Source organism: Pezoporus flaviventris, unplaced genomic scaffold, assembly GCF_033815535.1.
Source record: "Pezoporus flaviventris isolate CSIRO_AGI_PZ_B2104156 unplaced genomic scaffold, CSIRO_AGI_Pfla_v1 ptg000002l, whole genome shotgun sequence".
Taxonomy (NCBI): Eukaryota; Metazoa; Chordata; class Aves; order Psittaciformes; family Psittacidae; genus Pezoporus; species Pezoporus flaviventris.
In genome coordinates this window covers 83,607,042-83,634,903 of record NW_026892550.1, presented here as the reverse complement: position 1 = coordinate 83,634,903, position 27,862 = coordinate 83,607,042, and the positions used below count along the sequence as shown (strand labels likewise).

Below are 27,862 nucleotides of genomic sequence, written 5' to 3'. Positions count from 1 at the left end.
AAGTTAGAAGGCAGTGAGGTCTCAGGATTCTTACATTTCCAGGGCCAAACAAGCGGCAAAAAAGAAAGCCAGGAACTGCTGAAAAAATGCCTGTCCTACCTGTGTTTTTGCTTTTTGCTCAGAAGCAGCTGTGCTACTGAAGCACAGGTCTCTGCTTCTTTCACAGCATCTCTGAGCCTGCGGAAAAGATCATTCTCCGGATATTTCCTGTCTTCAGCATCCTCCAACATTACTCTCAGCTCAATCACATCTGTAATAACAGCACATAATTTGCATGTAAAACAAAAAATACTTCAGACTGCTTCAAATGCCTTCAATCAAGGTTGCAAAGGCTAGATCAACCTTAAATGCAGAATGATAAGTTGCATTACACTCAGATTAGCTGATTTCTTTTTTCCACTAAACAATACACTCATTTTCTTTTTCCCGCTAAACAATACACAGTGTTTCATTAAATGAGAACACGAAACAAATGTAGGAGTTTCAGGACATCCTACTACAAATGACAGAAGTCTGACCTTTCTTGTGGTTGAGATTGGCAGACAGAGCCTCTGTAACTCTACTGACCCATGTGTCATAAGACTGTGCTCTAACTTTCACCCCATACAGTAGAGAAGGAAGGTCTTCTAGTGGGTACCGGTACCTGGAGATACAGGAAGAAAATACAGAAAGGGTATTAATGGCCCATACAAAAAAAAAAAGGATAGTGCTTATATTGAGTTTTTCCAGCTACAACAAGGCAACAAAGGCAGAACATGTATAATACCGGCTGCCTGGGAACCAAGAAACAGCAAAGGATACAAATATTTCTTAAAAAAGTAGACAGAAGTATGGCCAAAGGCTGTATTTGGTCACTGATCTCCAGCAAACTATTGGATATGGTAGAAAAGCAGAGGAGAAAAAAAATATCCTGTGTACCTTAGACACTTCTGCTGCATGGGACATGGACATAAATCAGATGGATGGTATAAGCACACCAGACGCTCAGGATTACAGGAACATGTAAGAGCTGACAAGAAGCACGTGGTTCTGCAAGCTGTGCACTGACGCTCATCATCTGGAACCAGTTCAAACACCTCTTCTTCAGACATCAACACCCCCTTAAAAAAAAAAATAAATAGGGCACTTGCTAAAATTCTCTAATCCAGGCCGGAGGGTGGGTGGGGAAGCAAAAGTTCTTTTGCAAGCAGAATAAGAGTTGTCTTTCATTACTCACCATCTGTACAACAGACTCTCTTAATCGTGTCTCTTCCTCTATCATCAGAGTCATCTCCTTACAAACCATGGCAGCCAGCCCAACATCCAAGCACTCTGGATCTGCAGCCATCTTGAAGATTAGCTCTTCATGGGAGAAAACACAGTGACGTCCCAGCCTTCGGTAATGACTCACACACTGACGTCCAATGGGAAGCTACAGAAAAAAATTACATCTGTCATTCTGGGAAAAGCAGCTTCAAGATGATCTCTTGGCTTCCACTTTCCTTCGACAAATCCTGGGAAAGACTGAGACTAAGAGAGTTTATCTTATGGGACAGACCCACTTATAACCACCTTAAGTCATGTCACAGATGAGGACAAAGAGATATCTGTAGTGTGGGGGTATCTGACAACGTAACATGCCCAACTTTCAAACACAAGTTTAAGAGTTGTCCTAAGCCCTTTCTACTTCCAATGGAAGGAAACTGGCATCAAAAAGAAGTCATATGTTCTACCTTAAGGTGAATGCATTGTCCTCCAGCTATTACTGTGCTTGGACACGGACATTTAACTAGATGACTTGAATTAACCAAAATCGGTTATCACTGATTTTGTGTCTTTTAAAGCAAAAGAACACTGACACACTGTTAATCTTGCAGACAATTTTTCTGACAAATGAATACCATTCTCTGATTAAAGATAAAAGTTCCTACATGCAGGTAACAAAAAAGAAGGTAGACATAGATAAACTACAGATGAGATCATAATCTCCAACTGTAAACCCTGGAGAGTAACAGAACACACTTTTGACCACTTACTAAAGAATCCACACAAGCCATGCTGTGGTGTAAGCATGGATATTAGAATAAGCACATGATTAAAAGGTGCAATGAGCTGGCACAAAGAAGCAAAAAGTATGCCTACTCCAACGTTCAAATGACAACAGCTGTTCATGACAGTATGTTAATATGTATCAAATTCAGAAAGAGGCATTAGGCATCACAAATACTAGCTGAAGGTATTGCAAATGTCACTTTTTCATTAGACCAATACTTAAAAAGGAAGACCATATACCAAAGTTTCAGTTTGAAACTGCTTAAAATTATGTGCTCATCAAATTATTTTGTGTAACAGAAACATCAGTTGTTAACTGTTGTACCAGGAACTATTAATATAGAACATATTATATGACTTAAAAGACTACTCTTCAGGTAATTAATTCTTCCTTGTTAAGGCCACCTAGCAAGACATAGCAAACACATACAAACGGAACAGACCCAGTCAGCAGTGCAGAAGTTCACAGCTTCAGCGAAGTTGTATCCCTGGTTAAATCCAGAGTGATAGGCACGAGGGAAGGTCACAACAAACTCGCCAGCACACTGATTGGTCCTGTATACCTAATATAAGTGAGAATAAAGGGGAAAAAAAACAAATAGGAAAAAGGTATGAAACTTGCAACAGAGTTAAAAACACATAATTACAAGACATTTGAACACTACTTCTACAGAAATCACATGGAATGTAACTACCCCAGCAGTGGTGAGGATTGGTTCTGTCTTCTTAAAGTCAATCCTCAATAGTCTTACTCAAAAAAGCTGAATATATATGCCAACAGTTAAAAATTCTCCTTATGAATCCCAAAAGGGATGTCTCTCTATCATCATTTAATCCATTGTACCACAAAGTGCAAAAGCTTCTGGAAACAGTGCAAAAGCTGGAACCAGTTTATGGTTTGTTTTCTTGGGGTATTTGCCAGGGAGGAAATTTATACTGAGACAAAAGGAAATGATAGTGACTGCTGCTTAAAGTCTGCAGTTAATTATGTTTGGTCAAAAAAGCATTTTGTAACGCTGAGATTTCTTCTGAACATAAACCAAGTATTTTAACATAAAAAGATGAAAAGTGCTCTACAAACTTGCTGCTATGGCAGGCTGGGGCTTTTTAATTAAAAAAAATAAATGTAACACAATTTACACTTGTTCTGTACGGTATTTTATATAAGAAGCCTGACAGTCACTTCTGATTTAAGGTAACTTAAATTTCATGGTAAGTCTAGGGAAGACACTAGAAAACAGTTTAAAAAAAACACCACAGAACTAATGAGCTGAACATGTTAATGTCCACCATGGAAATTCCTCAGTTATGCCAAACCACTGTTACACTAATGTGAAACGGGATGAAAAACAGAGCGCATAGAAGTACTTATGTAAAAAATGCTCATGTGCTACTCACTGGTACACCATGTTCCATCAGCACATTGGGGTTCATAATAGTGACCAGCTGATGCAGGAGGTCAGGCTGGGATTCAAATAGCTCAGGAGCCAATTCCTTCATCACATCTTCTAGCTGCTCTGCTGCATGAGAGGGCACGCCATACCACGTCTTTGGTTCTCCCCTAACAAAAAACAACAAATAAATAATAAACACGTTACTTAAAAGTAATGCTGCCACCCAACCGCAGAAGAGACCTCAAACCTGGCCGCACTGTCCACACAAGCCATATATTTTGCACAGAGACACAAAGATATCTTTAATCAACAACAGCCTTCTTCAGGATGTATTATTCTTATCTGAAAAATCAAACTGCAACACAGTTCTCAACATACTTGGCACCAGATTTGCCATTACAAGCTGTATGTGGATGATAATTGTCATTTATGATGTTCTAATTGGATAAAATAGACTATAATTTTCCTTTAGGAAAAAGAAAGTAAGTTTAATTCACAGGTAATGTTTAAGAGAAAAAGAGATCATGATACTCCTCCACTCACTCAATTAGGCCTCGAGTAGTCATATTCCTGAAACCATAGAATAGTGGAATAGTACACCAGCTAAGCAGGAGTGGAAAAAAATAAAACATCAGAGTACAATAAAATATAAGCAATCCTTCTAATATACATAACCAGTTACTGAAAACCAGTGGTTCACTGGACTCTTAGGATAAAAAATTCCTAATAATATGAGTTAGTTAAGTACGACAGAAAAAAAAGATGAACAAGATAAAAACTAAACAGAAAATTACTTGACTACATATTATTTCAGTCCCTCATTACACTTTATTTTGGTTAAGATTCCATCTTGTCTCTATAGTGCTGAGGTGCTGGTTTATTTTATTTTATTAAGTATAAGCAGTAGTCTGCTGAAATATCTGAAATCACTTACACAGCACTATTTAACCATATGAATGATCTTGTCGCCAACCATCCCAAAGTTAGACAAGACAGCATTTTCTGCGGTTCCTACAGGCTTCAGTGACACCTGCTGGTAGGACACAGTTAGTAGTAGGTTTCTACTCATCTGGGCTGCGGGAATTCACCAGCTGACACCAGCCCCTTATATACTGATCTGGTTGATAACATGCTGAGAACAATAACTGAGCTTAAAAACAAAACTAATTCCCCCCTGAAGCGCAGACTAGATTTTAACAGCAAACATGCTTCTCCAGAAGTGTGCAATCACAGAATAAGGCCATCAACTCATCCTTACAAGATGTACAGCAAGCCTTCTATTCTAAAGGGGTGCTTTTGACAACTTCCCCCTTCTTTCGCCCCAATCCATCCACTGTGACTGAGCCTCATGACTGGGAAGACTGTAATGGAAATAAGTTAATCTGTCACAACTCTTCTTTTCAAACACCAAAGCTGAACACCAGAACACTTCTAGGATCATTCTAAAAGACTCTAAAATTTCTCTTCTCTTGAATAGTATTTTTGTGTATGCACAGATCTGCTGATGAACTGTCAGCTCCGATGCCTGTGTAAGCCATTAGGCAGCAGCCTCCATTTCCAACATAGGGGCACACCAACTTTAAATCATGAACCAGTGAACTGTAACTCAGTTCAAAACCAAAAGGTTCCTTAGAAAGGACGTGAGCCTGTAAAGCAGTGATACTGGATTTTTGGCAACACAGAATATTTAATCAGTTGATGAAAAACACTGAAGTGCTTAGAATAGTATCTGTATTCACTTTTAATTAACCTGAGAATATGGACTGCTCATCCCATTTAGATTTTTGGTTAAATGTCACCAGCATGCATAGGCACTTCCAAGTAGAACTACACATTTACTAAGGGCAAACAGGGCAGCATAACGTAAATACACAAAGGAGACTCCATACCAATGCAGGTAGTTGATGGAATAGCTCCAATGATCTTCAATATGCCAGCAAAATGAGGAGAAGCACATCCCTACATACAGCCAAGGTACCTTCATGCCAGAGATATCTGCATTGATGTGAGCAAGGACTGATTGTTCTAGAATTGGCATGTTATTCAAGTTCCAACCAGAGAGTGCATAATCCTGCCAAAAAAAAGGACAAAATACTAAACAAATCGGAAGTACAAAAGGACACCAACTCACAAAAGGAAAAGATCAGCTTATGCATTTTGACAGTAGAGAGTGGGTAACATTCTGCAGTAATGAAGCATCAAAACTAAGAAATAATTCCTGAGATACCTTAATCAGCAATTTATCAAGACCAAGATTTAAGTCCAGTCCTAGAATTTTAACATATATATTCTTTGGATCAAGGCTTATACACTTAGGCTTTGGTTCCCCTCCCTCAAGTTTATAGGTTCCATGCTTTTATGGCGGAACAAAATACCAGCACTACTAGGAGAATGAGAAAAGATTGAAATCCCACAGTAAAATCGAGTAACTTCAGACTGTAAACAGCACAGTGAATCTTATGTTATTATTCCAGCTTTTTTAAGACCTGCTTTACTGCACTGCAGTTTATCTTGATGATCTTTATATATTACTTCAAAAAGTTTCTCAAGAGGAGAGATTCCTACACGCTCATTTCTGGGAAGACAGCATCACTAGAGTCAAGCAATCCCACCTTCACCTTCAAATACATACAATTTGTACAAAAAATTAGAAATCAAACAGACTGCCTTAAAAGCTCACTACTATTTTTAACATTAGTCTACCTCCTGAAAGCAGACCGGTCACACCCTCAGCTCTGCCACACCTCCCTGCCATTTCCTTTGCTCTGACACTATAAAGACAATGCAGCAAGTCAGATTACTTAAGTGATCTGGCTAGAAAATATATTTTCATCCAAATAGATCAGCAAGCAGTTCTGACTCACTGAGCAGCTACACAACCCCTGCATAGCCAACAAAGGTTCGGGTAGGAAGACAACAGTGAGCAGGATTAACTCTTCCAGTGATCAGTATAAATTGGTTTTGGGTCATGTAATGATGAAATCACACCTTTACTCTCATTTTGCCTGAATTTAAACATATAAGCAGCCAGAAAATTGATATGCTAAAGTAAGATCTGAGGGAAAGATTGATAATATACTTACCAAATGTTCTTCATAAAATTTTCTATAATAGAATGCTGTATTTACATCTTTTCATTCTTACAGTATGCATGGTCAGAGAAACAAGCTAAATCCCGTATTTCTGGTTTACCTATTATGAACCTCCTAAGGAGGTTAGCATTATGTATCTGTAGCTAAGTCTGTAACAAAAGGGTTTGGAACAAGAAAAAAAAAGAATCTTATCAGCTCCCTCACACTCAGACATAATGTAACAACTTGCACATTTTGCCTGTTGAGACTAAGTGATACAAACCAGGTGTGATTTAAATCACAAAAAGCAGCTTAGCTGTCTGCAACCAGATCTGGAAAAGAACTTAAGATACCGTGCTCAAATGGAATGTTAAGTGCATGCAAAAGTCTTAAGCAGCTTCTTCGTGAGAAAAAAAAAATCCACACTGATTTCTGACCTGAATTCTTACTGTGAAATCTTATGCAGAGCAAAGAATGGGGTCAGTTTACATATCCTGTTCCTCACCTCCTCCTCTGGCATCAGCTTTCGTCGGCCATCCTTCACTGGGAAGCCACTTCCAAAGTCCTTGGATGAGATATCAGCCCCATATTCCACAATGACATCTTCTTCTATGCTGCTCACCAATCGCCAGAATTCTTTTTCTACAAGCTCGGTGGGAACCATCTAAAAGCAGAAAAGATGTTAGGGCATGCACAGATAAGACCCAACATAAAAGTTGTCATTCATGCAATAAATCCCTCATGAATCCCACAGCCACTCCCTCTCTACCCTCCACCTCTTCAAAGTCATAGGGTTTGGTCTGTAATCCTTAGTAGTGGCTGCAATGTAACAGCAATAGGATGCCACACATTAAGAGATGGCATGAATAAAAAGACCAAAAGATGGGTTTACCAGAAGTACAGCTAAAAAGGGGAGAAGGAGACAGCCAGCAGCAGCCAAGCAGCAAATGAAAGCATGAAAATTCCAAACTATTTCAGAAGTTAATGACCAGAACTTCTAACAGTAAGGAAATTCAGATAAAGAACTGTATTCAACGGGATAATCTTCATATAGCTCATTACAATTCCCTTATATGCGTTTATAAAGTGTATTTGTAAAATACGCTTTGCTCCTCATTTTGCTCTGCTTCCCAAAGTTGTATCATGAACTGCAAACCTTCAAAAAGTAGAAGCTTTAGGAAGTATGCCCATAAATTACCAAAGAACCCTAAGAGGAGGAGCTTGGTGCTGCATGCAGCAGTGGATTCATGGAAGCGTGCCAAAGCAGAAACAGTAGTTTTAAAAATGCTGCTGAGATGCAGGACAAAAAAAACAAACCATTATTATCAGACAGACTCAGCCTATTGAACTGCCTACAAGAAAACACTGTAACAGGGAGGAAAACAATGATTTATCCTCTGAACAAACTAAACCAAGACAAAAGCCATAGGAAGGGCAGAAGAAAGACCCCTTTGCCAAACAAGAACAAGATAACTGGTTCAATGATTCAAAAAGGGCAAGAACACAGCATGGCCAATAAGGTTTACCCTAACAAGCAATAACTTATCTATACATCATAAGAAAAGGGTGAAATGAAGTTGAAATGAGACCAGATGCCAGAAAGCTAAATGATTTGTTTACATGTTTGAAACTTATGGTGCCTCTTTAAAAAAAAAAAGCAAAAATCCAGGATCAGCTGAACACTCTTTTTCCCCTACAAGGAATCACAGCAAAAAGTTGAAACTCACATGGACTGGCATGTTGAAATAATCAGACTTGAAGTTATCAGCCATTTCACCAAAGCTCTGGAGAGTATATTCCCTGACAGCTTGTTCAAATCCAAAGGCTTCACGGGGTTTGTTGCATTCCTGGGAGAGAGAACATGAAAACATTGTTCCTTGCAGCAGATTATGATACAGTTACATTTTTTAGCAAAAAAAAATCTAGTGTCCATCTGAGTCCTTCCCAAACACAATAAGCTATCAGTTTTGAGTGTTATTCTCAGCAAAGGAAGTCCTACCACAACGGTAACAGAACAGGATTAATTATACAGAAGCTAATCTAAAGTGATAAACCCCAGTGTTACACACTCCTGCTTTCCTGTCCAAAACTTAAGTTTTGTCACCTACTGCTGCCAGCCACAAAGTAAGACAGAACACAAGATGCTTAGCCATAAAACAGTTCTTAGACACACTGGATTCAAGCACCTGTGGAGTAACTGCACAGGAAGAAACCCTGAATGTACTTCAGTCTTACCAAGGCAGCAAATCGTTAACGGATTTGGCGCTGCGGAAGTACACAGAAGAGGAACAAGGAAATTAAAACAATGCAACACAGCTAACAGCAGACATGGTCCATCTGACAGAAAACCTCCAAGTCTTCCACTGTTCTAATCTCATTACCCCAAGAGCACAAAAAATGTTAGTCCACATTACAGCTCATCTCCCCACCCATTTCTACAGCATCCTTTTCAGACTCTTTGTATTTGACACAATTTTTATATACAAAATATATTTGAACACAAACATGAAATAGAACTATCTGATAGCCAGCTGTTCAGTCATAAACAAACTGAAAGGTCTGGAAAGGAATTCAGGAGATCAGTAGTTTCTCTTTCTTCAAGAGGAAGTATCCCTAGACTATGCCCTATGTTTATCAAAGCAGTTCTTCAATGGTGGCTGCAAAAGGGAATCTACACCTGTAAGCACTGCCTAACAATGTTGACCTGAATAAAGATCCCTTACCCTATTCTTCCTAGCTTCTGTTCCAGCACCGTGCCATTAACATTGCATTTAGCATCTGTGTACAATTAACATTTAAAGCAAAAACTGATGCAAAAAGTGCTACTGAATTTCAAACATCTTTCTGCCGTTGTTTACTCTCCATTACATAATTTAACTATGTTGTTTCCCTTCTTCCTTCTGCTTTCAATGCATTTCCAAAGTTTTTCTAGTACTTCTTGTATCATTTTCTAGTAATAATTTATTTGGCACTAACTTTCCCGATTTTATTCCTATGTGCGCGTTTTTTCTTGGGAACAATGCAGCCCTGGTTTTATTAGCAATAGTAGTAGAGAAATTTCTTGCAAGTGTCCACATTCTTAAACCACTGCAGTCACTATATTTACTCCTATATCCTCTAAATTATCTCCACACTGGATTGCTGTAGTTTGCTAATACTCCTTCATTGTACTCTCTTAAGGGAGCAATAAAAAAGCAGCTTAATCCACTCTCTGAGCAGCAGCCGAAAAGGGTTAGTTGCATCTTTTCCCTTGGCTGTAACTATGTATTTCCACCTCTCTCACAACGGCATTTGCCCAAGTTCATGTGACACCCTAGCCTCTCTTGGTGAAGTTAGAAAGCAGCAAGCTGATGCACCTCATTATGTGGCTGCACAGCTATTCATACACCACCATAAAGAAAACAGCAGAAACCAACAGCTGGGAAGAGTGTGGAGGATGTGGGGGGAAATGGGCATACACACGTGTGTGCAACTGTTCCTTTTGTAAAAACACCATCTAAAAAGTTTAGTCACAAAATTACAGCTTTAGAAACAGTAAGCTTTTTTTCCTTTGAATTATACATCTACCCATTTCCTGAGCTTGCAAAATTAAGGCAATCAAATGATGTTTGATGCCTTCAAGCTTTTGATCACTCATTTCTTGGAAGCTGGTAGCTCCTCGTTTTTTAACAATTAAATTCAACTAGTTCCCACTTTTGGAGCCTCAGTTCCTTTTTTTGTCTAAACCAAAACTAAAATAGCTACAATTTTTAAATTAGTTCCTTCACTTTCTACTACCCACTATTCTGAACATCATCACAATGACTTGCCAATAATCAAATGTCCGTTATGATCAAATTGCATACTTTCAGAGTTTTCAAAATGCCTCATTGCTATGCTGAAACATCTATCACCACCCTACTTCTCAACCTGATTTCCCACTACCGGCTTATCAAATTGAGTTTCACCTCTTAGCACACAAAGGCCAAAGTTTTAGCTGTCACATAGCCGTATAATAAACAAAGGTTACATTCAAGCTCCAGAAGAAAACTTTCTTTCTCCTTATGGCTCACCAACCAAGAACATCTGGAGATGCACAGCTCATCTTGACAATATGCCAAACAAAACCATGGCTTCTACCCAGATGGAATGGCACTGAGCTGAACTGCTCTTCTGATCTTTCCAGGAACACAAGTATACACACAAAGCTTGAACAGTTCTTGAACTGTACCTCAGCAACACACTTTGGACACCTCCAGTCACCCTTGGGTACATCAGGTAGAGGAGGAATCAAGCAAAAAGTGTGATAGCTGTCATCACATCCATCACACAGTAGCAGTTTGTCCTCATTATTGCCTCTGCCACAGAATAAGCAAACATACAGATCAACCTGTGGAGAAAAAACAGAAAAGAAAACAAAAAGTTACAAAAACTTTCCTCATCCAGGTCCTGCCTTCCTTACACTAAGGAACAAAAGACGTAATCCTGAAGTTCGATACATGAACATCAATGGAGTCTCCTCATTTTTGAGAATCACTGAAAATTAACAATTATGCTTCAATTTCACAAAGCAGCAATACATGGGGACAGGGGGACTTTGGGTGCTGCAAAGTAACTATCCAGTTCAATTGGATAATTGTTTTTTTAATTACTCAAAGTAGCATGTCATTTATGTTATTCAAAAAAGAGTAGGTTGCAGTTTTTAGAACTCCCTCCCATTGGGCCCATGTCATAGAAAACTACATCCTTACAAAGAGCACATGGCTGAGGATAATCTCCAAAACATTTTTAAGACACATACATGTCATCACTTCCAGTGATGGACAGTGATCACCTCTGCAATGGAAAAGAACAGAGAAAAAAAACCCAGAGAGTTCAATCTACAAATCCAAGGGGAAAGGAAGGAAACCTCCACATAATGGTACCAAATTCTTTCTTATTTTCTCTAAAATGAAGGCTAAAAACTCCAAGGGATAAGAAGGAAAAATTAATCCCAATACAATAGCAAACAATTTTTGCAGGTGTCTGTCCAATAATCTCTCAATAACACTGACTGGGAAATAGTCTCAAGGACCAAAGAGAAAACCCTACCAACAAGTTTCAGATTTTCTTTGCTATTGCTTCCTGTATTGTTCAAAGGACTTTTAATTAAACATAGTACTGAAGATCTGTAACAGTCTAAATGAATAAACCTTGTATTACTGTATCACAGCTGAAAAAATTATCTTCTGTATAAATTTTTACTACAACATGAACTTCATTAATAACACTTGCTCCAAATTCTGCTACTATTCCATCAAGGAATAGTGGGCAACTCAGGCTATGCTTATTTGCTTCATGTAGCTCAAAATAACACCAGAAGCAGTGGAGTTGCTTTGGGGTTATGTTTTTTTCGTCAAGATGTCATAAAACCATATGCTTTTAATCTGATTAGGTTAACACAGTAGTGTTAAATACTTGATGTGAAACACCACATTAGTTTCCCAGCCTAGTTAAGAATGCAACTTCCTAGCTATGCAATAATATATTTCTGAAGGACATTGCTCAAGTATCCCAAGATATAATTTTAAGAAATAATGCAGTTTTATCACTTTTCCCTTTAAAAAATATTAAAAAATCACACACTCATCCTCATGGCGTATCATGTCTAAAACACCAACCTAGTTGCTTTTGTTGCAAGTATATAGAATGGAGGAAGAGTATCTTAACGTACATTTTCCAGTTCTCTCCCCAAAATTAAAAATGCATTAAAAATGGCAATTGTAAGAGGAGTCTATTCTATGATACTCATTAGTTACTTACCACTGATAATACATTCTCTCTTCAAATTCATATTAACATATGCAATTTTTACATTAGACTAACTGATGATTTGTCAATTACAAAGACTGCATCAAAATATAGTCACAAAAGCAGATCAGTGATCACACAATAACCACAAGTAAGCCTCCCAACCACATCACAAAACAGAGCAATTCTATAATGATATATAACTATATGTATCAAGTGGAGAGGGGATAAAAAGAAAAAGGTATATTTTATTTCACAGTCAGCATTTCACAAAAAAATAAATGAATGTGGGAGAAGTATAAACAAAACTGCACCACAGTGTTTTTTAGAAGTTATATAGGGTTAACGTATCACATGTGTACTTCAAAGTCTGCTTTCCTTGAAGATCTCTCATCCAAGTATAAAAAAATATGTGGAACCAAAGAGTACTAAGTCACAGAATTTCATAAAATTACAGCTACAGCAATATAGTTCCAAATCAGCAGCTCTGTTGCCACAGGATTTTCCTTTTCTATTATGAACAGGAGTAACTGAAAACAATAAACAGTTTTCTACAAGAAACAGAGACAAGACAAAATACTTTAAAGCATACTTAACAAAACGGTCCCAACACACAGCCTAGGAACTCCATATACTCAGAGTAGTAGCACAATTAAAATTCCTGTCACGCACTCTAACTTAGCTGCAACAGCACAATGATCTGTTTTTTTTAAACATACAAGTTCTCCCTTATGTTTTCCCTTCAAGAAGTATTTCCACATATGAAAATATGACTCCTAGAGACTTTTGGTTGTCTTGGCTTTCTATTCTATGATTGAAATCTAAAATAAACTCTTGTAAGTGTTCTCAGGCTAAGAAAAAAAGAGCTGAATTATTAGTGAAGAGTCTAATTTTCAAGGCATGCATCTTCATTCATGGTTGCATACATATGACTTGAAAATAGAAAGTCATGTGTTATGAAATACATTAAGGACAACTATACTTTTCCATGGTCAGCCATCAGAGACATTTAATTCTTTCCCCTTAAGGGTTTCTTTTGCATGGATGACTAGTTTAAAAACAAACCAGAGAAGACATGAAAGCTGCAATTGCTGAAATCCAAATTCCTGAAGTACTGGAGCACCTCAAAATATCTTTTAAGGAAGAGAAGCAGTATTGTAATTGCTCTACAAAGGGGAGCTCATAGAAAGTAAGCTACCGAAGGCATGCAAGAAGTGTGTGGCAAAGCAAGCCCTCAAACCCATGATCAACAAGCACCTTCATGTTGCAACATCCTTCCTGTCCAAAAGATTAAAACAGAAACCCAGAGCATAGATTATACTATTGGTTCTTCCTGTAACAGTATGATCTGCTCTACTGTCAACAGATTCATCTATCTGGGGGTGGGATGTATTAGAATTAGAAATAAATCTTAGTAAATCCATTCATTTCTCTTCAGAAATCACAACAAAGGAATCAAACTCACAAAGTTGACAGAAAGAGTTCCTTTGCGTTGCCTCATCTGCATTCCAAATGCTTCTGATCTGGTTCCTTTGCGCCTCCGCGTCACCTCATCTTAAAGCAAAATAAAGTTAAATTTTATTAGTATCACATCAAGATACACTTGCAAAACCAACACACACACCCAGCCTGGTACCATGCCTTTCATATCAGAAACTACCTGACAGTCCAAAGAAAGCAATACTGCCTTGTTGTACCTGGCCAATCTAAAATCAACAGGGATTAGGAAAACACATTTTGCTTATCCTCACAGATCATCCCAAATGCATCATGAAACAAAGTGAATTACACTCAATTTGTGCACTTCGTTGGCAGGATCAGCTTCAGTACTGTCAAATCCTGTTTTCCCTTCCAGTCATTCAGTTCATGCAACAGCTGCTTAATTGTTATTGTTACTATACAATACATAAAGAGCTGAAACTATGCCAAGTTACAGGAAGCACCCTGTAAATATCTCATGAATGAAACCCTACAATACTTAGATTTCTTTTTCTAATTATAATGTTTTGCTTACTTCTTAACATTGTCCCTAGACATTCAGAAAGGTTTAATAGCCTCATGACTTTACAAAGGAATGAGCCCAAAACTTAATTACCCTCTTTATCCTTTGCTCCCAATGACAGTCCCATCATCTTAGGTCCAGCTCCAAAGATCTGCAGCTTTTTCAGTTCAGTATTTCTACTCATTTCTCCTGTCTCTGCCTAAAAGTAAAAACAAGACCACATCAGCACAAACCATCAACATCTCTCCCCTCTGAGTCTCCATATTTCCTTTATATTCCACACTCCCACAACATCTGCTCATCAAAAGACAGGAAACAGAGGCATGAAGACAAGATTTGCTACTCATGCAAGCCGAACAGAAAATTTGTTCAAGCAAATGAACAAATGCAAATGGAATAAAACACAGCATTTTTATCTCAGCATTTCAAACTATTTTCCATTCATATTAAACTACAGGAAGTCACCTATGTAGCAAATAGAGAACTAGGTTTGACATTTAGCAGAAAATAAATAAGAATGCCACAGCAGTATTTTCTGAAATCACCATGATTCAGTCAAGTGCTTGGTTATTAACACTTGGATATTAACACATACACAGTTTCAACAAGATTTCTTTAACTGCTTGTGTGAACACATGACACTAATGAGTTCCAACCTACCTCCTTAAGCTAGGATACTCTTGGGTTTATTTATGATTAAATGTTGTAAGTACAACTCTTGAGATCGCAGCTACACACGCTGCTCTTGAAACCTCAAAACCAGACATTAAAAGACCCATTATGTGACAACTCCATGGCCCTGCCAGTATTGTGTGTTCTGTTCAACTGAACTTCTTCCTGTTTCCCATTGCTGACCTACTTTGATTTTGCACATCACTGCCACTAACCTAACAACAAAAAGAACCTACATGTTCTGTTTTCATCTGCAATGCAATCACCTTGGCATTTTTATTTATGCTGCCTCCTTATACTCTGAAAACCTTTTCTAACCTGGTATAGAAGCACAGAATTGTTCAGGTTGGAAGAGACCTCTGGAGATCATATAGTCCAGCCCCCAAAGGCTACTACACTGTCATCATTCACAACCTTAAAAGATCTCAGGAAATCTATCCATTTTCAAAGCTAGTATCTAATTCTAAGGAGGTTATTCAAGTAATTTCCCAGTGATGCTTCATTTGTTATTTTCCACCAAAATACGGCCTGAGATACTATGCATGAAACCAGCTCCCTTGGGATGACATGCTTTCAGTGTTTTTAATTAATAAACAAAAAACTCTTAAAAAAAAAAAAAGTGTTTAAAATAACATCAAATGCATTTGCAATAATGCTAAAAGAAATAAGATGCTTCCCATTTATTCAGCCTAAATCAGCTGTTTTTCCTGCTTCTTGAACATATTGAAAGAGATATCGTTTCCGAGACATTATTACCCTAAGGAATTTTCAGCGATATTTAGAGCCTGTTCCCACTGAAGGGTGTATGCAGTATGCTAAGTGGCATCTTTCCAAACTCATTATTGCCTGTATTCTAATTTTGAACATTTATGAATTCTATGCTGCTATTATTTTCACTTTAGCTACATGTTACCAACTTCATAAGCCCACTCTGAAATGGCACGCTAACTGGCAAATTTTTCTCAAAAATTCCTCCCTTTTTGACTAATAAGCCATAAGGAAAAAATGACATTTTTGCTGTACAAGAAAGCCTACCACCTGGAGACTTCACAGTCCTTCAGTTCCCATTTGAAATTCATTAACAGCTTATCCATTCTCTCAACTAATAGAACCTGACAGAATCAACCCATATTACATTTCTCAGCACAGTATAATTTTCCATCATTTCAACAACAATCATTAACAATCTCCACAGTTTCTCTCCTGCTATTGTGACCTAAGACAATTTTCTCAATGACACCTGAAAAATAATTTTATTATCAAATTTACTAAGAGTAAATTATTAACAGGCAATAACCCCTCTTCAGTTTTACAGCTCTGACTAAAAATGCAGTACCTAAATACATTTTCTTAACTGCACCATCCAGATTTGTTTGAATTTCACTTAAGTGGATGCAATCCATTCATGCTTAGGTAGAAAGAGCTACAGTTTTCAAAGAGAGCAGGTTGCACATTAAAGTGGATTTATTTTTTTTAAATCAGATTCCGATGAACCTTGTGAATTGGTAATTTAGGGTGTGGATACCAAAAGCATTCAGAAGCCTTAACGAGTAGTCTTTCTGTGGTGCCCTTTAAGACTGTAGTGCCCTTTAAACTACCTTTCTGTGGTGCCCTTTAAAACTACCAAACTCAAAACTGTGAGCACACAGAAGCAGAAATCTTGCATTCCTTGTCATTTTCTCATTGCTAACAACAAAAAACTTCATTACACCTTTTCATTCTATTTTTCCATATGTGCAAAATGAAGTTTATTAAACTGTGATTCTATTCTTGGCTCCTCTTTGTCCTGAAGGATGCAGTTATTTTTGTTTCTTTTACCTTCCCAACAGAAAGTACAACCCAAAGGCTTTTCTATATGGGTGAATGCTAATAACATGATTCAGTTACACTGCAGTCACACACTTCTTCTATTGTCCTACCTTCATCAACTTTGAAACACTTGCATCCCCACCTCTCCACCCCCATTGCGCAAAACCTGAATACTTACAACCAAGAATCAAAATATTTACATGTTTGGGACATTTATCAGCATGTCCCAGAGTTCTTTTGTTTCATGTAACTATTTCTATGGAAGTCAATCTTTCATATTAAAAAAAAAATTGAACTTTATTTTATTAATTCTGTTATTCTGCAATCAACCAAATTTGTAACCAAAACCAGAAAGCATATATGCTACTCAGAATTATGTTTTATTTTTCAGAAAATTCTCTGGATGTTAATATCCTTTGAAAAGACAGCATTTCATTGTCTTCTTATTCTGGTACTGCATTTCTCTACCAGAAAATATCATGATGTAACCCCATTAGATAAATCCCTTGCCAGTTAAAATACACCCCAACAGATCATCTATGAAGATATACTAGTTTTTTCTAATACACATTCACTCAAATTTAACCTTTCCTTAAGGATATTCTGTTTTCCTAATCTCAATTCATCCTACTTTTTGTTGTCCTTTTCTTTATCAGCCTTTAGTAGTTCAGTTGCCCTTCTCAATTTTTTATTTGTGCTAGCTTTCTTCAGAGAAAAGGGAAACAGAATAAAGCATTGTTTATTTTTGAGCAGAATCTCTCATCATCAAATTATCTTCTTCCTATTCAGGCAATACAACTGACATTTGATTGTAGGATCCAAAGATTCCTAAGCCAAATTTCAAATGAGAATTCTCATTCCTTCATTTTTCACTTTCTCTAAAAAACAAAAAAATTGCTTTTCAAAAGTCTGCCAGCCCCTTCTGCTGCTGAGGATCTTTGTCTATTTCAGTAATTTCAGATTATTATCTTCATGCGTTCTCCTTCATCACCCATTGCTAGGTAAGAGTGTTTTGGGAAAAGTACTTCTGGTACTTGGGGAAAAAAAATAAATCTACCAAGATGCAGAGACTAGTGTAGTTATCCATGCTCACTACTACCCCAACACTAGACTACTCAGCACACTACATACAAACCTTCCAGATATTTCAGCTAGAGCAGAACGACATTTATTTAGCAGGTGTTTACATTACTGTTCTCTGCAGACTAATCTGGTCCAGGTATGCCCTTCAAACAATAAACAGTCTTGTCTACAATAAGGAGGTGCACTGAAATCTGGAATAATTTCTCAGAGCTCCCCAGATATTTACACTTCAACCAATTGGGGCTACTACAGGCAAACCTGTTACTAAGTACAGTGCCAGAATTGACTTGAGAGTTATACATAGCCTTCACCATAGCCAAAATATACTTTCACTGGCTAGGCAAGTACTTTTGAGTTTTTTCTGTATTAAAGAACTCATTTCAGCCATTTTAATAAGTGCAATGCTTAAATGATGGCATAGCTACAGACCTAATAAAAGGCATTTAAATACATACATATATTTCTACTTTTTGTAGATGACCCAAGTGAAACCCCTCATTTCTGAAATGCAGCCCCTTTAAATGAAATGAAGCAGCTGTATTATGCCAGGATCACCACAGAATCATTTTTCCAACAAGGAGAAATAAGAAGTATCATCATTCTACTGAAATCAGCAGGAGAAAAGATCCCACAGGATCTTAATGACGTAGTGACATTTTTATACCACTGATGAGAAAAACATCATACTGTCATTTTCACACAAGATTCATTCAAATCCAAAACATAATTCCACAAAACAAATGACTGCTGCAGTTCCTGCAGTGTTCTCAGGTTCTCTGGATAGCTCACTAACAATGTATTATTCAAGAGATCTTCTAAGATCACAGCCTGTGACTGCTTGTGTGATGCACTGTTATATGGCTACAGTAAATACAAATTCAGCTTCAGTAAGATGAGACTAAAAATATAATTTCATCTAAATGATCACATCAGAGAAAAAGATGAATGTTTATAAGGCATACTCAAATATCTCAGTGACAAGAATTATGCATTTGAAACAAATAAACAGTTTAAGAGCATTTGGAAAAACTTTGTGGTGCTGTCCTGGGTTCAGCTGTAAAAGTCATATTTCTCCTTCCTAGCAGCAGTGCTGTGCCTTGGCTTTAGTCTGAGAACAATGCTGATAACACCAATGTTTTAGCTGTTACTAAGTAGCACTCACCCTGATCAAGGACTTTTCAGTCTCATGCTCTGCCAGTGGGGAGGGGCACAAGAAGCTGCAAGGAAGCAGAGGCAGGACACCGGACCCAAACTAGCCAAAGGGATCTTCCATACCACAGCACATCATGCCCAGTATATAAACTGGGGAGAGTCACCCAGAAGGCCCAGGTCACTGCTTGGGTCAGGCTGGGCATCGGTCGGCGGGTGGTGAGCAATTGTACTGTGCATCACTTGTGTTTACTGGGTTTTTCTTTTCCCCTTTTAGCTTTAGTTTTTCCTCTTCCCTTGTTATTTCCTTTATTAATATTAGTATTAGTATTACATTTAGTTACTGGACTGTCCTTATCTCAACACATGGGGTTTACATTCTGTGATTCTCCTCCCCATCCTTCTTACAGAGGGTAAGGGAGTGAGCAAATGGCTGCATGGGTGCTGAATTACCAGCTGTACCTAAGCCACAACAGGTGCTTAAAGTAAGTCTAGTAGTAGATTTGTTGAATATAAATCCAGCTTTTGTCCATGTTCTCCTGATGGGCGAAGCAGGGAGCCACTAGACCTCAATGTGAAGAGCCTTAAGATGCTGCAGGCAACAGATATCTTTCTCAGAGGTTGAAGGCCTGCCTTAAATACTGCAATAGAAGCAATGGTGCCACCAGGACAAGCCTCCAAGATAATCTGTAATGATACAGATTAGAAGTGGTGGTGATTCAGTTTGAATTGAGCTTTACTGGGGGATACTCCCAGGATTTCTTATCACCTAGTAGAATACCAGAAGTCCCTATAACATCACTAATCCAGAAGAGAAGAAATGGCTCTTCAGGAGAAAACCTGTGGAAACCCTATACAGTTCCAGCTATTACTGATCCATCTCCCCATACATTTGTTTCAGTTCTTCAGAAAAACAGTCTGTCCAGCTTGAGATAATCAGTCTCAACTGCAATTTCCACAATTAACTTATCTATACACATATTTCCATTCATGTAACCAAAGGGCATATTTGAAAAAGTTGTAAAAAGCTTCTCAAACTTTGCACAAACAGAAGCTTCAACATTATTTCACAAAGGTTTTTTTATCTGTTTATAGTTTCCACAGATATATTCACTACCAAGGTACCTAGCCCAGGTGTCAATAAACAAAAAGCAGCTTTTAAGAGTTTTCAGATAAACAATGCATCTACCATAAGCAACCCAGGCCTCAGAGAGGCTTTCTTCTCTGCATTCTATTTAAAGGAAGACTCTTTCCTGGTGGTGCTTTTGAGCAGACTCCCACAGACAAATAAAGGCTGTTGCACAGCCAATGCTGCTGCACTGGTGGAAGGAATTAGCATCCCCTGTAGCAGGGGTACCTGGGATTTGACGCGCCTGGTTCTCTTCAGCACAACGTTCATTCTTGAAGCCTGCTTTGGGGAAGCCTGGGCATCTGAGCTGAGGTCCTCAGCCTCCACTTTTTCCTTAAGATCCAAGTTTGGCTTCTGGATGCCCTAGAGGATCAGAGCACAAGACACTGGGTTGATCACTCAGGCAGTGCTAATCCTTCCATGGTTTGTGAATCATTCTGTTTGCTAAGAAACACGAAGGGAGAAATCACACAGCATTACACATGCCATTTGGACAATAGGCTGATTAAACCACACAGCTTCAAATAAGGACACTGTATCTCAACTGCCAGCTTACTGACAGACATCTTTCCAATTAATCGTTATCTTTTGCCTTGTTCTTCTTCCCAATAGGGTTCTATAAAGAAATGGCTATCGGAAAATAACTACACAATGTCATGTTACAACTTGTACAACTATTTGTCACAGGTAAATATGAGCATGGTCCTGTGTTTGTTTACACAGCTAAAGCTTCTAAAAGCACAGACCCTATGTCCTAGTTTCTTATGCGATAACAAGTAACATTCTATGTGCAATTTGGGTCCCCACTTCATACTGTGACAGAGAAGCATCTCACCATAAGGCTGACCCCAGACTGGAAGAGCTCATAGGGGTATAAGATTCTTTCATAATGAGACTTGAGTAATGACCCTGTGCCTTTTCCTGGCAGGTAGCCAAGCCGACTTGCCACTTTAGACCATTTCTTCTCTTTAGTGACTACTTCAAAGCCTCCTTTGCTGGCAACAATCTGAAACGCATAAATAAAAAAGTTAAGGGTTTTGAGCTGCTCACCACCTTGCATAAACCAAAAATCAATTAAACCAAATAAGTTCTATTAAAAAGTGACAAAATTCCGAATTTAGGGCTTTTTTCCCCTGAAGGGCTTGTACTTTTATAACTAAGCATTTACTCATTAATTACCACATCTACCATGACAATTTTCCTACTAAATGTAAATTGTGTACTGTGCTAGACAGGAAGAGTCCAACAACTAAGATTTATGAAGTGCTGGAAAGAATACAAACCCCACCATCAAAAAAAAAACCAAACTGGAAAGGTAACTCTCACCAGACTTATACTTTGATGCAAAACACAAGTCTGGCCAGAAGGGAAGCCTATTATAACAGACCCCAGGCAGAAGGGAGTGCTGGAACTCACAACTTCAGAACTATAGAAGCTCACACAAAACCCTCAGTGGAAAAGAGACTACTGTAAAAAGCGGAGAAACTGAATTCACCTTCCCATTAACTCAGTCCAGTTTTTCCACCTGACTTCAACTGGTTTGAGTCTAGTAATTCACATACAGAACTATCAATGCTAACATGTAACTAACATAAAATGAAAAATGACAGACCATTTGCCAGCATATGGGTTGCTTCCCCACTGGCCACCTTTCCACTGCTTCCACTCCCTTTACAGTTTCACTGTCAAGTAGCTTAAAATCCAAACAGATCGTATTTATATTAAGACTAGTAGCATTTTTACAACAGTGTAGTTTTGCATTTCATTTCTTTACACAGGAGGACCAAATTTCATGCTTAATATTTCACTGACTGCTGGAAACCTCAATCCAAAACCATATTGTTACTGGAGTGAAATTCATGGTTTACTTTGAGACTGAAGTAAATTCAAATGTACAATTGTGGCAGTGATAAATCAGTTATTTCTTGTTCCTGCTACACACAGAGATAGCTACTATTTGATAAAACAGGACTATTACTTATTTTTCCTCACATTTATAGCAAAGTACCAGAAAACCCCCACATTTTAAATTAAATTATAAATCTAAATTTCAACTTATCTTCAAAATCTCCATTAAAAAAATGTTTTAAAAATTATCTGTACATGAGAAATGGCTAAAGAAGCCACTAAGTAACTAAATAAGCTTAGACCAGCATTATCTGCAGTCAACTAAAATGTTCCAGCTCATAACAGTGACCCAGATACTTCCCAGTACCACTACCACTATCATATTCTGCATATCCCAGCAATCCACCCAAGACAAGCAAAAGACATTTTATCAACCATTCCAGACTGTCCAAAAGACTGACTTCTTTCTCTGAAAATAAAATCAATTCAGATCTTTTTTACTTACCTTGAGGAATGGAAACTGACACTCTAACCTAGAAGCACTATACTATATACTTTAGTAGCATCAATTTCTAGCAATCCTTAAGCCTAGCTTGTTTTGGAAATTAAAATACTTATTCCAGAAGTTCAGATAAGAAACTCTCAAAAATGCATGCTTACGTCATGTGTAAAACCTCTGGTGGGAGAGATGAAGGAGCAATTACAACAATTTGTTACAGAATTGGTAGGTCAGGAGCTCAACTGCATGCAAGTATATCACTGCCTTCCAAAACCCACCTTAAACTCCTGCAGCTCTACCATATGTAGAAAAGGAGAACTGAAAAACAAGTGGCCAACTGACATCAGATACATTCAAGCTGTATACAAGGTAATGAATACATGCTGTACAGAATCCAACCACAGGCAACTGATTTAACTCTTCTTCACACATCTGCACATAATATAATTTAGTAATTTTCCTTCACCGTGTTTTTTTACCCACTCTCTCATCTCATCTCCATATTAATGAGATTAATGCTGTAAAACAAGCCCTCCTAGTTGCTTGGCTTCTTGAGCTTGAATGATAAAAGAGGTCCCTGTCCAAGGCCTACAACTGCTTACTCACCTTGCTCAGACCATAGAGATCCAGTATTTTTCTCTCCACCACAGGAATTTTTAAATTGGATCCTTGGAGTTCCCAAAACTTTGCTAACTGATCCAAGAAGTCCAGCTTCACTCTTGTCATTGCCTACAATAAATAAAAGAAGACAAACACATATGCTCAAAAACAAGCGTGACAATGCCTTACAGTCCTGAGGGAAAAAAAAAAAAAAAGACAAGTTTTTATAGTGTTTACATTCTCAGGGTGCAACTTGGAAAGCGAAGTATTTTTTAATTATGTAAAAAAAAGCTAGAAATACAGACAAAACCAAAGACCTCTACAAACACAAAATTATCTATGCTTTTCTCTCTGCATTTCAGATCTTACAAACCAAACTCCTACCTAACAGTCTGTTTTGAAACCAAAATGCATACTTCTGAAAAATCATCATTCCCAAGAGAAACACAAAAGCAATTATTAAAATATGCATGGGAGGGAAGGGGAGTGTTAGAAACAGTTTTTGTATATGCCTTAACCATGCAGAAGGGCCTCCTCCCTTGAGTATTTTTGGAGTACTCAAATCACTTTCCATAAGGAGACCCATTTACAAGCCAAATGATACATGACATTTTGGTATATGAACATAGCAAGGCTTTGAGAAACGCTGTAGAGAAAAGAAAAAGCCAGAACAGAATGGAACTCATTCTACTTTCAAGAAAGCTTCCATACATTTTTAAGTCATAAAATTAACCAGCTGTAATAAGCCTATTAAAAAAATCAGCTAATTTTAAGGCTTAAAAGGCACTTTTAAGCCAGTATAAGGTAACTAGAAGATTCAGAAGAGCAGTAAGTATTTTAAGAAAAAAAAAAATTCACTGCCTGTGGAGCTCAGAAGGCTAGACACTGGCTGTTCTGACTATACAACATGGTAGTTGGCATTCATTTTAGACATTTCCAGTTGAAAGAAAAACTCTTGTGGTTATTTTGGGTAATAAAATAAAACCAGGCTTTTCCCAAAGCCGGGGAGAGTTATTTTATATGAACTCTGCCACTGCCAAGCATAAACACTGATGTGGTCTATGATTTTCTAAAGACTCCCCCCATCCAGAAACCTGCCAAGATGCAAATCTCAAGCAACAAGACCTACTGTTTTCAGTGCAAACACAAAATTGTATCAACAGTGGAAAAGCTCACCTCCAGTTCATTCAGCCGCTGAATTCGTGGAGTGAAACGAAAACTTTGTACTTCACATGCAAATGGAGGCTGCCAGTCCTAAACGAGAGACACAGAAAGACATTTTATTGCTTCCAGAAACTTCTCAAAAAATGCACAAAACAGAAGACCCAAACAATGTTGGAGCAAACAAGCTCCCAAAGGAAAATTAAGTTTCTCTGTACAACTGGTAATATCACTTTCCAATTTTATGGCATGCTTGTGCTTTTAAAATAATGTTCTTCCCACAGCATTTTAGTTCAAAGAAAGAGATCCTCAGAATTAAAAATATAAAAGAAAAGAAAGTTCAAAGCATTTCAGTATGCATTACCTCATACTGAGTTTAAATAGGAGAGATCCCTGTAGCTTGTTGGTCATTTATTTACTTTTAAAAGAGTTCCATATATCTTGCACATTGTAAAATTCTCACTGTCAACAACAACAAACACTAAATAAAGCACATTATTACACATCTAACTTCCTTCATGTTTGCCTACAGTCATTTCAATAAAGATAAGACCAGTAGGGAGTCCAATTCCTCAATAGAAATGCAGCCTTAAATAATGACTTTCTCAACAGTTAACAGTCTGTTCAATCACAAGTGCCTCCCAGCCCCATCCGTCAAAACTGTGTTACAACATCAAAACAAGTACAATTCAGCTTTTTACAAAGTTATAGTAGATTGTCTGCCTGGCAGGCAACAACAGGGTAAGGACACCCATTCCAGGTGGGCAAGCCCCACTAAGTATTTATTGTTTGCACTGCTGCAGCATATAAAGACCTCAAGCACAATCGTAAAATATTTACAGATTCTAATAATAAATCAGTCAGGTTAGTAGAAAGCATCTGATTTAGTCCTTATTGCAGGTTGCAAATCAACTTGACGCACACATCCTGCAAAAACCCTGCAATGCAAACAGCCAAGCAACATGGAAAAACACAAACGCATTCAACGGCCAGGAAAGTTCTAGTTATTCTCAATGAGGAGGATCTGGATCAGTTCCTTATGGCCTCTCAACCTAAGCCATTCTGCTTATTTTAGAAAGGGCAGTCCCTTGGAGGTCAAGTTTTCACCATGTCATTAAACCAACTAAACAGATTCTGGCAACCCAGGCAGGTCAGAAGAAGGATCATGAAATCTAATCAGCAACCCCCATATCCAAGTTGCTCTTAGTTACATGCCTTCTTTTCAGGTTTTTTTCCTCTCTATTTTCAACTCTTATTTAACAGCTATATTTAAAGTTCATTTGTACTTTTAAGTAATCTAACCACCTTTTGCCAAACTGCCTGATGTTCTGGTCTAAATGGTTTACCAGGTCACAGGGCAAGGTATTATAAAACAATGATCAAGCCGTGAGAGAGATTAAGATTCTACTTTCTGAACTGCTATGCATAAATATAATTCCCCAGCACAAACAGGTTGGCTGCACTTCTATTAGCAGTTTAAAGATTACGTTTACAACGATCCATTAAAAGGAAACAAACCTTCTCCTCTCTCTCCCCCCTCTCAGAACAAGCACCTGATTTCACCTACAATGCCTTCGCAGCTTTCACAAGTAGCCTGTTGGTTTGTTGGGTTTTTTTAAAGCAAGAAAAGGGTGAAAAGCACCACCATGCCCTGGCAGCTTCTCACCTGCTTCAAAGCAACCACTACAAAACCCATCCCTGAAAGCAAGGATTATACAAGTTCCCCGGTACCCCCAGCACGGACACCAAGGTCTACGGAAAGCGGCACACAAAGCCTCAAGTGAGCACCCAGGAGCGGGTGAAGAGGCTTCGTAGGCCTTCACCACTCCGACACTAGAGACACGGAGCCCGCTCAGCCCTCCCGGCGCAGCCCCTCGCGGTCACCCCGGGCCCTGCCCCCTCCCCAGGCGGGCGGTACCTTGGGGGGCCGGATCTTGCAGATGCCGGTTTTCTCGGCCAGGCCGCGGATGCGCCCGATGAAGCCGAGCGGGTCGCTGAACTCCTCCCAGCTGGGCTCAAACACGGGGCACTCGGGCGGGGGTACAAACTCGGCCGCATAGCGCGACCCGCCGCCCCCCGACATGGCCGCAGGGGGAGGGCGGGGAGCGCACCGAGGGCCGCGGCGGGGCAGGGCGAAGAGGGACGGCCGGGGGGCCCTCAGGGGCGGCCGGCGGGGCTGAGACGGGGGCAGAGGCGCATCGTCCGGCGGCGGCTGCCAGTCGGGGCGGCTGCAGGGAGGGGTAAACGGTGGTGGAAGCAGTCGGTGCCGAATGTTGTGGTCCCGTCCCCTGGGTTGCTTCCCCCCTCGCCGAGCCCCTCTCAGTAGCTTTCCAGCTCGCCGGAAATTACGCGTCTCTCTTTGAGCCCTCCCCCGGAAGTGAGATATTGTGTTGCTCTCCGATCCAAAAAGTAGTCCCTCAGCCACGCTGCTACGGAGGCGGCTGCCAGCGCTCAGGAGCCGGCCGCCTCCCAGCCGCGCTGCTCCCGGAGGCACTCCTTCCGCAGCCTCAAGACACACAGCTCGGCCCACCGTCCCTCAGCGCACCCCACGGGGCGGCGGGGGGGGAACGAGAGCTGTGCTACCTCCCCTTCCGCCGCGGAGGAATGTGCGAAGAAACTTGACACATTCACTTCCGGTGCTGAAGAGCCATTTAACCCATTGTCTGAGCCGGACGTCAGGAGGAGGGCCGGGAGCCACCCCCCCTCCTGCAGGCCACGCCTCCGAGCCGAATGGGTGGCTTGCTTTTACCTCTGGGGTTTGGGAGCGTGGCGGTCTTACGTGTCGGCAGCTGTTGCCGTATTTTAACGTTGTTTTAAGGAAACAGTATTATATTTAACTTTAGCAGAAAATGAGCCTTCAGCGCGGTGGCGGGGCCGCAGGGCCAGCACCGGAGGTCTCTGCTGTGTGCCTGCGGGGAAGGCCCGCAGTTGTGCCCCTCCGAGGCAGCTGTTGGTGCTGCTCTTTGAATTTAATCTCACTTAAGCGGTGCTGACGCCGCTCAGCAGGCGCTTCTGTTGGCAGCCCCCATCTCAGGCCCAGCGGTCGCTCTTGCTGCTTCTCCATTGAGGTCTCACAAGGCCTGTCAGTAACTGGTAACAAGGTTCTGGTAAGTTCTCCCCAATCAAGCCCCCAGCCTCTCCATTGTGTATACTCTGCTGATCTCCCCACATGGGATGTTTTATTTTCAAAGGAGGCGTTGGAACTAGATGAACATAAAGGTCCCTTCCAACCCAAACCATTCTAGGATTCAGGTACTCACAAGTCAGGACTTGCTCACTACTTCCTTCACCTCTCCATTACAACAGTCTTCCAAAGAGAATTGTGCAGTGTTTTTCTTTGAAACCAGAGCCCTGCCTTCAGTATTTGCCATACCCCATACTTCATTCTTAACTCTTTATTCCAGCCTTGGTCCTGGTGTACTATTTCAGTCTCGAAAAAAACTTAATTTCCTCCTCCTGTTACCATGAGGCTTGCAAGATCTCCTCCAGGCAGACTGACACATTTATCTGCACTGCTTCCCTGCCAGATGCAAGAAGTGCCGCCCACATTTAACATATGGGAAACAAAGGGCTCCAGTGCAAACGGGTAATTTCCATAAAAGGTTTAGGTGAGAGCAAACTGGTCTTGCATGGAGTGAATTTACC

General features: G+C 39.4%; 1 protein-coding gene across 1 annotated transcript in view; it reads right to left on the bottom strand.

Annotated features, from left to right (window-relative positions):
• KDM5A (lysine demethylase 5A) overlaps positions 1 to 26,581 on the bottom strand; it is a 49,847-nt gene extending 23,266 nt beyond the window's left edge. Inside the window, exons 1-17 of the mRNA XM_061444786.1 lie at positions 26,136 to 26,581; positions 24,233 to 24,310; positions 23,063 to 23,185; positions 20,945 to 21,115; positions 20,338 to 20,472; positions 14,361 to 14,466; positions 13,731 to 13,819; positions 10,707 to 10,865; positions 8,224 to 8,343; positions 7,002 to 7,160; positions 5,315 to 5,496; positions 3,430 to 3,592; positions 2,475 to 2,594; positions 1,217 to 1,411; positions 919 to 1,100; positions 519 to 643; positions 100 to 250 (exon numbers count right to left, since the gene is read on the bottom strand). Coding sequence (XP_061300770.1) covers positions 100 to 250; positions 519 to 643; positions 919 to 1,100; positions 1,217 to 1,411; positions 2,475 to 2,594; positions 3,430 to 3,592; positions 5,315 to 5,496; positions 7,002 to 7,160; positions 8,224 to 8,343; positions 10,707 to 10,865; positions 13,731 to 13,819; positions 14,361 to 14,466; positions 20,338 to 20,472; positions 20,945 to 21,115; positions 23,063 to 23,185; positions 24,233 to 24,310; positions 26,136 to 26,300 — 2,423 coding nt within the window. The 5' untranslated portion in view covers positions 26,301 to 26,581. The remainder of the gene's footprint in view (positions 1 to 99; positions 251 to 518; positions 644 to 918; positions 1,101 to 1,216; positions 1,412 to 2,474; positions 2,595 to 3,429; positions 3,593 to 5,314; positions 5,497 to 7,001; positions 7,161 to 8,223; positions 8,344 to 10,706; positions 10,866 to 13,730; positions 13,820 to 14,360; positions 14,467 to 20,337; positions 20,473 to 20,944; positions 21,116 to 23,062; positions 23,186 to 24,232; positions 24,311 to 26,135) is intronic.
• Positions 26,582 to 27,862: the final 1,281 nt, after the last annotated feature.